The sequence below is a fragment of the Carcharodon carcharias genome, chromosome 23, assembly GCF_017639515.1.
Source record: "Carcharodon carcharias isolate sCarCar2 chromosome 23, sCarCar2.pri, whole genome shotgun sequence".
Classification (NCBI taxonomy): Eukaryota; Metazoa; Chordata; class Chondrichthyes; order Lamniformes; family Lamnidae; genus Carcharodon; species Carcharodon carcharias.
In genome coordinates, this window is record NC_054489.1 from 51,653,795 (window position 1) to 51,666,445 (window position 12,651).

Here is a 12,651-nt window from a genome sequence, read left to right on the forward strand (position 1 = left end):
ATGTCCGTCCTTGGCCTGCTGCATTGTTCCAGTGAAACTCAACGCAAACTGAAGGAACAGCACCTCATCTTCTGACTAGGCACTTTACAGCCTTCAAGACTTAATACTGAGCTCATCAACTTCAGAACATGAGCTCTCTCTTCTATCCCCAGCCCTTTTTTATCCCCTTTTTTCAATATTCGTTTTTAATTTAAAATTTTTATTTTTTATCCACTTATTTTTATTTATTTTCATTTTTATTCACTATTTTATCCCCACCTTTTATCCTATTTCTGATTTTTTTTCCCACCACCATCCCCTCTCCCCATCCCAACCCCACTAGGGCCATATGTCACTTATGTTTTTCTTTCCAGAGTGCTTACCCTTGTCCTGCTATTATCACATTCTGCTTTCTGACTTTATTACCACCATCAGCACCCACTTTAGTTAGTATCACTACCATTAACACCCCTTTGTCCTTTTGTACATGACATCTTTGCCAATCTCCTTTTGCCTACACCTATCGCTGGCCTTCTATCCAACTTTACCTGCTCCACCCCCCCTTAAACAGTATAAATTTCATCACATCTTTACTTCTCTTTAGCTCTGAAGTAGAGCCATATAGACTCAAAACGTTTACTATGTCTTTCTCTCCACAGCTGCTGTTGGACTGTGATTGGATTGTGATGCTCAGTTCAGTTACCCTGGCTAACAACTGAGTTAGACCAAGTACTGAACTATCTTACATTTCTAGGGTAAATATACAGTTAAGTCCTGCATCTCTGGCCCAAATCTCTGCCCAGAGCTCAAAGAGCTCAAATCTCTGCCCTGTTCAAAGAAACTTGGGTGTGCTTGTACTAGGAATGCAAAAAGTTAGCATACAACTAGAGCAAGCAACTAAGAAGGCAAATGGCATATTGGCCTTTATTGCAAGGGGATTGGAGTACAGCAGCAGAGAAGCCTTGCTAGATTTGTGTACGGCTTTTGTGAGATGACATCTGGAGTACTGTGTGCAGTTTTGGTCTCCACATATAAGAAAGAATATACTTGCACTGGAGGCGGTACAGTAAAAATTCACTAGATTGGTCCCTGGGATGAATGGGTTGCTCTATAATGAGGGATTGAGTAATTTGGGTCTCTATTTTCTGAAGTTTAGAAGAATGAGAGGTTGAACAAGATTGAAATGAACAAGATTCTCAAGGGGTTTGATAGGGTGGGCACTGACAGATTATTTCCATTGGCCAGGGAATCTAAAACACCTTAGGGCCACAATCTCAGGATAAGGGGCCAATCATTGAGGATTGAGATGAGGAGAAATTATTTCACTCAAAGTGGTGTGAATCTTTGGAATTCCCTACCCCAGAGGGTTGTGGATGCTTCATTGTTGAATACGTTTAAGGCTGGGATAGACAGATTTTTGACCTCTCAGGGAATTAAGGGACCAGGCAGGGAAAGTGGAGTTGAAGCCAAGATCAGCCATGATCATATTGAATGGCAGAGCAGGCTCAACTGGTCTACTCCCGCTCCTACTTCTTGTGATCTCAGAGTCGGAGACATTCATGAAGCGTCCCTGGCAGTGGGGATCAGCCCATCAGAAGTGTAAATTCTCAGCCAATTTCTGTGTATGTCTGTGTGTGGGACTTCCCTGAGGTCCTGATGCACATCTCCGAACATACGTCCCACCTCTGACAATCCGGGAACTGGAGCATTTGGACCCTTATTTAAGTGATTCCCCAGAGACACTTTGTCCACTTGACCTATCTCACCGCCAGCATCAGATCCAGTAACGCCTCCTTCCTAGTCAGACCGAGAGCATATTGGTCAAGGAAATTCTCCTGAACACATTTAGAAATTCCTCCCCTCCTTACCCTTTAATGTGATCCCAATAGACATTGGGGTAATTAAGGTCTCACAATATCACCAATCTGCTTCCTGCACTGCTCTGTAATTTCTCTGTAGATTTGCTCTTCTCTCTCTCTCTCTCTCTCTCACTATTTGGAGGCCTGTAGGATACCCGCAGGAGAACGATTGCACCCTTTCTTTGCTTCTCTAACAAAATGGATTTTGTCTTTCCTCCCTCTCTTTTCAATGTTGCAGCATCTTCCCTAATCAGTACAGTTAAAGCCCAAATTCCTTTACTCCTTCCTTATCTGAACACGAAAGCTACCAACTGCAACTGGACTGACATAAATAAAAAAAATACTAGCCATATAAAAACAGTCAAAAACTGAATGGTGTGAGAAATGACTGACATGGCTTCATTTGAAATGCAGACTGGAAGAGGATTCTGTGCCATATTAAGTGATAAATCCAGTAACATCCATAATCTGGATCCAGGTTAATTACTAATAGAATTGAATCACATTGATTGGAACGCATCACTGGGGTTAAAAACTGATATTCTTTGTATGGTGGGATAGGGGAGAAATGCCTGAATGATAAAGAATCAGTGAAGCAAACCCTGGAAATTGCCACAGAGAACACTGCAAATCTCATTCAGTCCATCAGCACCTGAAACAGACAATACAGGTGAGAGCTTCAGTCGGAAAGTTATTTACTGTTTCTATTTTTATATTTCCAGGATTCTATTTTTACTTTTCTCTCTGACTTTTCCAGCAATGACTAAACCTGAATCCTGACAATGAGGTTTGCCTTACCCAGATCATTGAGATTTTACATGTAACCTGTCCTTAGAAAACCCCAGCAAATATTAACCCATTCCCAGAAAACCCCAGCAAACATTAGCCCATCTTGAGAAAACTTCAGCAAATGTTCTGAGCTTTTGAAAGGCAGTAAATGTCACTCCTTTTGTCATCATTCCCTATGGGCCAGACACTGCACTGTGAAGACTCCTGTGCAGAGAATTTTGTTTCAGGCATGGGTCACATTGGGTATTGAGGACAGGAGCTGATTACAGGAATGGTCTGTGCAGGGTATTGAGGACAGGAGCTGATTACAGGAATGGTCTGTGCAGGGTATTGAGGACAGGAGCTGATTACAGGAATGGTCTGTGCAGGGTATTGAGGACTGGAGCTGATTACAGGAATGGTCTGTGCAGGGTATTGAGGACAGGAGCTGATTACAGGAATGGTCTGTGCAGGGTATTGAGGACAGGAGCTGATTACAGGAATGGTCTGTGCAGGGTATTGAGGACAGGAGCTGATTACAGGAATGGTCTGTGCAGGGTATTGAGGACAGGAGCTGATTACAGGAATGGTCTGTGCAGGGTATTGAGGACAGAAGCTGATTACAGGAATGGTCTGATTTCCATTTAACACATTGATATAAAAACCGTGGTCCCAGCTCTAACACTGTTCCATCAGCAGTGAAGTGAATAAGTCCAGAAGATATTTTCTTTCCAATTTCACCTCGACTGAGGACGACCCTTTCCTTATATAGAAACTGAAAATCACATGAGCTAAATTCCTGGATTATAAACGAAGGGTTTGTGACAAGGAGCTGCTCAGGAGCAGGAACCCAGCGGCAGCTTGAAGAACATGAGCAGGGGAGGAGACTGTGTGTGAAGGGACGGGGCAGCTGAGAAGAGGTGGATGGTGCGCAGAGTCTCGGGCTGAGGGGGGCAGACCTGCAGCTCCGGGCACCCAGACAAAGGGGGCAGGAAGGAGCAGTGAAGGGAGAGAGGCTGAAGCCAGTGCAGCCCAGCAGGCAAGGCAGAGGCCGGCTCTGTGTCCGAGGCTCGGAGCTCAGCAACCTGAGCAGAAGAGAAGGCAGGGACCAGGCACACCATGATCGGCACCAGGTCCAGGGGTTCGGAGCTCCCAGAGCCGGAGCCAAACCACGAGAAACTCGCTCTGAAAGCCTTCAAGAAAGTTGGTAAGGATCAGTGGGCAGAGTGGGCATTGTTGAAGGAAGGGCAGGAGTTACTGGCAGGAGGGGAAGGGGTTAATGGGCAACACACTAATTGTGAAGATTCCTTACTGTGGTTACACTGCACGCAAAACTCTGCCTAAATAAGGAATTTTCATCTGAATCACAGAGGCATTCCTTAAAAGTTTCCCCTCCATTTAAAATCTGGTGTTTTTAAATCTGGAGGGTCTCACTCTGGAATCTCTCTCTCTCTCTCTCTTTTAGATAAGGAGGTACCTCAGTTTTCACAGATGTACAGAGTATTTCTGGGATTAGCAGCACAGGGTGGGACAAAAAGAATCATCCCTGTGTGTGTGTGTGTGTGTAGTTTGATCAATCACAGCAATGGACATTGCACAATGCTCAGCATCTTGTGCATTAAAGGGGAAGGGAGTCTAGGCCGAGACAACACCCCCACCCCCCCCCCCCGCCGCCGGCACCACTACTCAAACTACTGGGAATTAAAGTTCTGGTTAGGCCACACTGGAGCCCTGTGTCCAGCCCTGGTCACCACACTTTAGGAAAGATGTGAGGGTCCATGACAGGGTGCAGAGGAGATTTACCAGAATGGTTCTAGGGATGAAAGATTTTAGCTACAAGGTTGGGTTGGAGAAGCTGGGGTTGTTCTCCTTGGAGCAAAGGAGATTGAGGGGAGATTTGATAGAGGGGGACAAGATTATGACAGGTTTAGATAAAGTAGACAAAGAAAATCTGTTCCCATTAGCTGATGGTACAAGGAATAGGAGACAGATACAAGGTCTAGAGTAAGAAATCTGGGGTAGGGGTAGGGGGTGGGTGCTGGGAGATGAGGAAGAATTTTTTACACAGCAAATGGTAATGAGCACGAGGACGGTGGAAGTGGAAACAGTCAATGATTTTAAAATGAAATTGAGTGGGCTCTTGGAGTAAACTCGCAGAGAATAGACTGGGGGAGTGGGACTGACTGGATAGTTCTCTGGAGAGCTGGCATGGATTCGATGGGCTGAATAGCCTCCTTATGACTCCATTACTCTAATTAACCAAATCCCAAATCCTTCACTGATATATATTAATGAGATTTGGTGTAATGTTATTCCTGATTACGTTCCTGAGAAGTGCTTTGGGATGTTTTATCATGTCAATGAAACTATAAAAGTGCAGGCTCTTGATGATTGGTGAAGGAAACCTCTTTACTCGGCCTGGTTGATATGTGACTGCAGCCCCGCCCCCATGTGGCAGACTCATAACTGCCCCAAAAGCAGCTCAACTAGCCAATCAGCTGCACCAAACTGCATTAAAGGTGAGGGCTCATCACCTCCTTTAGGGCAGCTAGGGATGGGTGATAAATGCCAACCTTGCTGGTGATGCCCATATCTCAAGATTGAATTCCTAAAAAGGCAGAGTTTCTCTTTGTCTGGTAGAGATTGTCTCTGTCTCTGTGTACTTTCTATTGAGTGAACAGAAGCTGTACTGAGAAAAATCCAGCTGTTGATTGTGGAATCTTACTGTGCACACATTTCCTACATTGCAACAGCGACTACACTCCAAACGTTATTCATTGGCTGTAAAGTGAGGACATGGAAAGTGCTATATAAATACAAGACTTTTGTATTTACCTGCCTGTGCAACACCTCAAACAGGGAACTTAGAGTGTGAGCCATAATGTGTGCAGGATCCCTGTTTAAAAACTGTGCAGCTTACCAATACCATATAATACAGCCATATAAATACTGTGGCTACAAGAGCGGGTCAGAGGCTGAGAATTCTGCAGAGAGTAACTCACCCCTTGATTCCCTAAAGCCTGTCCACCATCTACAAGGCATGAGTCAGAATTGTAATGGAATACTCTCCACTTGCCTCGATGAGTGTAGCTCCATCAACACTCAACAAGCTCAACACTATCTAGGGCAAAGCAGCCCACTTGACTGGCACCCCATCCACCACCTTCAACATTCAGTCCCCCATCACCGACGCACAGTAACAGCAGTGTGTACCACCTATAAGATGCACTGCAGGAGTTCACCAAGCTCCTTAGACAGCACCTTCCAAACCCATGACCTCTACCATCTAGAGGAACAAGAGCAGCAGATGCATGGGAACACCACCACCTGGCAGTTCCCTTCCAAGCCACACACGATCCTGACTTGGAAATATATCGCCGGTCCTTCACTGTTGCTGGGTCAAAATCCTGGAACTCCCTCCCTAACATCACTGTGGGTGTGTCCATACCACACGGGCTGCAGTGGTTCAAGAAGACAGCTCACCACCACCTTCTCAAGCGCAATTAGGGATGGGCAGTAAGTACCGGCCTTGCCACTAATGCCCACATCCCATGAACAAATAAAAAATATAGAACACCAGTAGCTCTCCAATGATTACCTCGACAGGAGCACTCTGCCGATTGGAACACTTGGTTTTCAGTGTTATCTGGAGGCCTGTGTGGAGAATCCCAGCTCCTGGTGGGAGTGACCTCTCCAAGATCCAGGCTGACAAGTCATCAACAGATGGGCAGATCTTGTCAGCGAGAATTCCTAACCATCAATCGGTCACACTTGGAATTACTGTGGAACAGGGTTGGTTTCCATATTATTTGAAAAAAAACAGAAGCACCAAAAAAGCTGCAAAAATATATATTTACAAGGATGAGGCCGGAACTGAGTGGTTATAACCCGGTGGAACAGGCTGGAGCTCTACATTCTAGAAAAGAGAACTGAGGGGTGACCTGACAGAATGTGCGAAATTTTGAAAAGATCAGGTGTGTAGAAGAGATTTCCACTTGTGGAAGAATCCAAAACTAGGGGCAATAAAAATAAGACAGTCACAAATAAATCCAATACCACATGGAGCGGTTGAGGGGACTAGCACAGAGGCTGTGAAGGGAAAGCTGAATAAACACATGAAGCAGCAAGGATTATAAAATATAGAAAGATACACTGATAGGATTATGTGAAGTAAGGCAAGTATGGAACATAAATACTGGCACAGACCGGTTCAGCTAAATAGCCTTTTTCCAGGTTATACATGTAATTCTAAATATTACTGTAGGATGTTCCTTCAGACGATTGCTTGATAGATCACCTGCCTCTTTCACAGTCCTCGCCTCTCCTCATGGTAGAACTGACACTGGTATTGAGGGACTTGAGGTCAGTGGTTGACAGTTGGTGGCATCCTGGCCTTCCAGACCGGCTTGGCCTGCTTGAAGCTCCCATGGTCACCTTGGAGTCACCTCAACTCCAAAGATGCCTCATCTACTCCACTCACCCACCTGCCCATCCTTAAGCCAGGTGGCCTAATAGGTCATTGGATAACTGCCAAGCAGTGTTGGAGCCCTCACGAGGCAGACAGCTGTTATCCCCAGCTCCTCGTAAATAGCACAGTGAGCAGCATTAAGCAATCCCAGCTTTATCAGTTTTGACACGTGCTGGTTAGTTAGTACTGTCCTAATACTGGACTGGAATGAAAAAAAATTGTGCAAAGGGCAGCTGTGGCTCAGCTGGTTACATACTTACCTCTGAGCTGTAAGGTTTCTGGTTCAGGCCCCAGCCTGGGGCTTGAGCATAAAAATCAAGGTTAACCTTCCAGTGCAGTACTGAGGGAGTGCTGCACTGTTGGAGATGCTGTCTCTTGGATGAGACGTTAAACTGAGGCCCTATTTGCATGCTCGGTTGAATGTAAAACGTCTCATGGAACTATTTCGAAGAAAAGCAGGAGAGTTATCCCTGATATTTCTCATAAATATATTTTTACTCCATAATTGACCTGTAGGAATTTGCTGAGCACTAGTTGGCTGCTGTATTTCCAGCATTACACTGCGCTTCCAAAATATTTCATTGGGTGTAAAGGTCGGTTGGTTGTGAAAAATGCATATAAAGGCAAGCCTTTCTTATTGTCTTATTTTTATGGTTCTTTTCATGAACTCAAGATGTCCCAATGCAATGTAAAACCAGTGAAGCACTTTAAGACGTGCAATCCTTGTTGTATTCTAGGAAACATGCAGTTAGTTTATACACAGCTGCTTTTAGCTATTGGTTTCATGGGGCCTTTTATATGCAATTGAGAGGGAGATGGGGCCTCGATTTACTGCCTCATCTGATTGATGGTGCTTTTGAGAATGGAGCATTCCCTCAGTATCACACTGGAGTGTTAGCCTAGGTAATGTGTTCTGAAATCTCGAGAGTGCGGCTTGAACCTGTGATCTTTTGAGGTGAGAAAGATTTACCTCTGAGCCCATGCCTACACCTAGGAATTCAATATTAACCTATTAACTGTAGGTTAATATTTTATTTAAGTAGATAAGTAGGTAGTCAGGAGGTCCCATGTGTTATGTAAATCTCCATTACATTTCAGATCACAACTGGGTTTTTTTAATTCACCCCAGCATCTGAAGAAGATTAAAAACCATCTGATTTTAGAATCTAATTGTCAGCCTAACTCAGTAACTATGAGAACGATTGGTCAGTTTGCTATCTGGCTGGGCGGAGTAGCCAAGTAGCCAAGCTCACGATTTAACCAAAAATATTATTGTGTACATGACTGGAAGCTCCTTTAGAATTTAACTGATAGCTTTTCAAATCCATAAAACCCTGGCGACTATCTTCTGTGGGTTTAATTAGACTTTTCAAACCTGAGTCAGTCTGAGCTTGTGTAAAGATCGGTCCCTGAAATTAGTCAGAATGTTGAAAAAAGTAACTGCATAAAAGTCCATTTTAAAATACATAATTTTGTATGGAAACCCGGAAGGAGAAAAGCAGTAAAAACTGAGTATTGTTCTGAACTGATTTTTCCTTCTGGGAGTTGCAAACTATTTATTTTGCACAGATTGGCGAAATATTTGTTATATACACTCTTGTCCATTCATTGTGTATTAGCTGGAATTCATTGTTACTAAGTGTGAACTGACTGGTTAATAAGAACAGACCTCCCAGGTTGTATTCTAGGAAACATGCAGTTAGTTTGTACACAGCTGTTTTTAGGTGTTGGTTTCATGAGACTTTTTATATACAATTGAGAGGGAGATGGGGCCTCGATTTACTGCTTCATCTGATAGATGGTGCTTTTGAGAATGGAGCATTCCCTCAGTATCACACTGGAGTGTTAGCCTAGATAATGTGTTCTGAAATCTCTAGAGTGCAAATTGAACCTGTTTGCTGAGTACAGAAGAATTGCTGGTCTCTGGTTGGCTAGTTGCTCTTGGTGGGCAGGATTTCTGTCCCCACACAGACCTTGATCCCGAGGAAGGCCCACTGCTGGCCTGTTAAGCGCTTGAGTGGTACAAGGTGCGGAGGGGCTTCTTGAAAAGAGACGAGTGGGGGTCTCACCGACTCTCCAGCCGGCTGCTGGGACCCCCGTTGCCTCCACAAGATTCCGCTCAGAGTTGCAAGGCTGGGAATTCCCTTCTAGGATGAGTGAATGAGGTAGAAACTATGCCAATATTCAACATGAGATTGGATAGGCTGTGATGCCTTGGAGCTGAGATGACTGAACTCCAACAACCACAACCATATTCCTTTGTGCTGGGTATGACTCCAACTAGTGGAGAGTTTTCCCTCTGATTTCCATAGACTCCAGTTTTTCTAGCGCTCCTTGATGCCACACTCGGTCAAATGCTGCCTTGATGTCAAGGGCAGTCACTCTCATCTCACCTCAGGAGTTCAGCTCTTTTGTCCATGTTTGAACCAAGGCTGTAATGAAGTCAGGAGCTGAGTGGCCCTGGCGGAACCCAAACTGGGCATCAGTGAGCAGGTTATTGCTAAGCAAGTGCTGCTTGATAGCACTGTTGATGACCCCTTCCATTACTGATGATGGAGAGTAGACTGATGGGGCGGTAATTGGCTTGGTTGGATTTGCCCTGCTTTTTGTGTACAGGACACACCTGGGCAATTTTCCACATAGCCCGGTAGATGCCAGTGTTGTAGCTGTACTGGAACAAATTGGCTAGTGGCATGGCAAGTTCTGGAGCACAATTCTTCAGTACTATTGCTGAAATATTGTTAGGGCCCATATCCTTTGCAGTATCCAGTGCCTTCGGCCGTTTCTTGTTATCATGTGGAGCTAATCTAATTGGCTGAAGACTGGCATCTGTGATGCTGGGATCCTCTGGAGGAAGCCGAGATGGATCATCCACTTGGCACTTCTGACTGAAGATTGTTGCAAATGCTTCAGCCTTATCTTTTTCTTGATGTGCTGGGCTCCCCCATCATTGAGGATGGGGATATTTGTGGATCCTCCTCCTCCAGTGAGTGTTTAATTGTCCACCACCATTCATGACTGGATGTGGCAGGACTGCAGAGCTTAGATCTGATCTGTTGGTTGTGGGATCGCTTAGCTCTATCACTTGCTGCTTATACTGTTTGGCACGCAAGTAGTCCTGTGTTATAGCCTCACCAGGTTTTTAGATATGCCTGCTGCTGCTCCTGGCATACACTCTTCATTGAACCAGGGTCGATCCCCTGGCTTGGTGGTAATGGTAGAGTGGGGGATATGCCAGGCCATGAGATTACAGTTTGTGGTTGAGTACAATTCTGCTGCTGCTGATGGCCCACAGCACCTCAAGGATGTCCAGTCCTGAGTTGGTAGATCTGTTTGAAATCTATCCCACTTAGCAGGGTGGTAGTGCCACACCACACAATGGAGGGTATCCACAAAGTGAAGGCAGGACTTCGTCTCCACAACGTGCAGTGGTCGCTCCTACCGACATTGTCATGGACAGATGCATCTGTGGCAGGCAAGTTGGTGAGGATGAGATCAAGTATATTTTTCCCTGTTGTTGGTTCCCTCACCACCTGCCGCAGTTATGTCCTTTAGGACTCGGCCAGCAGTGGTGCTACCGAGCAACTCTTGGTGATGGACATTGAAGTCCCCACCCAGAGTATATTTTGCACCCTTGGCACCCTCAGTGCTTCCTCCAAATGGTGTTCAACATAGAGGAGCATTGATTCATCAGCTGAGGGAGGGCAGTACATGGTAATCAGCAGGAGGTTTCCTTACCCATGTTTGACTTGATGCCATGTGACTTCATGGGGTCCGGAGTCGATGTTGAGGACTCCCAAGGCAACTCCATCCTGACTGTATACCACTGCGCCTCCACCCCTGCTGGGCATGTCCTGCCGGTGGGACAGGACAGGTGGTGTCAGGGACATTGTCTGTAAGATGTGTTTCCATGAGGATGACTATGTCAGGCTGTTGCTTGACTAGTCTGTGAGACAGCTCTCCCAATTTTGCACCCAGATGTTAGTAAGGAGGACTTTGCAGGGTCAACAGGGCTGAGTTTGCCACGGACATTTCCGGTGTCTGGGTTGATACCGAGTGGTCCATCTGGTTTCTTTCAATTTTTGAGATTTTGTAGCAGTTTCACACACTGAGTGGCTTGCTAGGCCATTTCAGAGGGCACTTTAGAGTCAGCCACATTGCTGTCGGCCAGATTTCCTTCCCTACCTGATGGGTTTTCACAATTGACAATGTTTTCATGGTCATCATCAGACTCTAATCGCAGATTTTTAGAGCAATTTGATTTCAAAATCTGCCACGGCAGCATTTTAACTCGGGTTCCCAGAGCGTTACCCTGGCTCTCTGGATTACTGTCCAGCAACAATAGCACTACACCAACAATACCACTGGTCCAGCAACAATACCACTACACCATCGCCTCCCCTGGGGTTTGAGTGAGATTAGGGCAGTTGATGGAGGAAGTGTTTGGGTGGAGGGGTTTGAGTGGGATGAAGGGTTTAATGTTGGGGCCTGAGAAAGAAATGAGCAATGTTTCAAGGTGTCACTTGTACATATTTTTCATACATTTACTGATGAAGGATCTGAGGTGTGGAAAAGGGAAGCTGATGGAACCTCACAACTCTCAACTGATATCATGTTGAAAGTTGTTAGAGAGAGTGTTGGGGAGGTTGGTAAATAATTCTACTTCCTTGGTCTCTCAGCTCCCCACACCCTGTAGGAGATCATTAGCAGGTTAATCTAGGAGGAGAGCCTATGACTATTCTGGCCTAGAGTCGCTAGGAAATAAAGATCAATCAAATCAATTCTGCTTTTCTATTTTTCCTGCCAAAGCAGACAACTTCACATTTTCCTACATCATACTCCATCTGCTATTTTTTTGCCCACTCATTTAACCTATCTATATGCCTTTGCAGACTCCTCCTCACAACTTACTTTCCTACCAATCTTTGTCTTATCAGCAAATTTGGCTACAATATAGTTCCTGATTCCAAGTCATTAATATAGATGGTAAATAGTTGAAGCCCTAGCACTGGTCCCTGTGACACTACACTGGTTACAGTTTGCCAACCTGAAACTGTCCCAATTACCCTAAGTCTCTGTTTCCTATTAGCCAATCCTTATCACCCCCAATACAATGAGCTCTTATCTTCTGTAGTAATCTTTTATGTGGTATCTTACTGAATACCTTTTGGAAATCCAAATACACCACATCTACTGATTCCCCATTATCTATCCTGCTTGTTATATCCTCAAATCGCTAATAAATTTGTTAAACAGTATTTCCCTTTCACAAAACTGTGTTGACTCTGCCTGATTGTATTATGATTTTCTAAATGCCCTTCTACTACCTCTTTTATAATGGATTCTAGCATTTTCCCAATGCTAACTGACCTATAGTTTCCTGTTTTCTGTCTCCATCCTTTCTTGAATAGAAATGTTACGCTTGTGGCTTTCCATTCAGCTGAGACTGTTTCAAAAGCTATGGAATTTTGGAAGATTACAACCAATGCATTCACCATCTCTGCAGCCACTTCCTTTAAGGCCCTTGGAAGTAGGTCATAAGGGTACAGGAGACTTATCAGCCTTTAGGCCCATTGG

The 12,651-nt window shown here is 44.8% G+C and overlaps 1 protein-coding gene across 1 annotated transcript in view; it reads left to right on the top strand.

The window, feature by feature from the left end:
* The first annotated feature begins 3,425 nt into the window (after positions 1-3,425).
* LOC121269131 (1-phosphatidylinositol 4,5-bisphosphate phosphodiesterase delta-3-like) overlaps positions 3,426-12,651 on the top strand; it is a 195,189-nt gene continuing 185,963 nt past the window's right edge. The window contains exon 1 of the mRNA XM_041173618.1: positions 3,426-3,813. Within this exon, the coding sequence (XP_041029552.1) occupies positions 3,726-3,813 (88 nt within the window). The 5' untranslated portion in view covers positions 3,426-3,725. The remainder of the gene's footprint in view (positions 3,814-12,651) is intronic.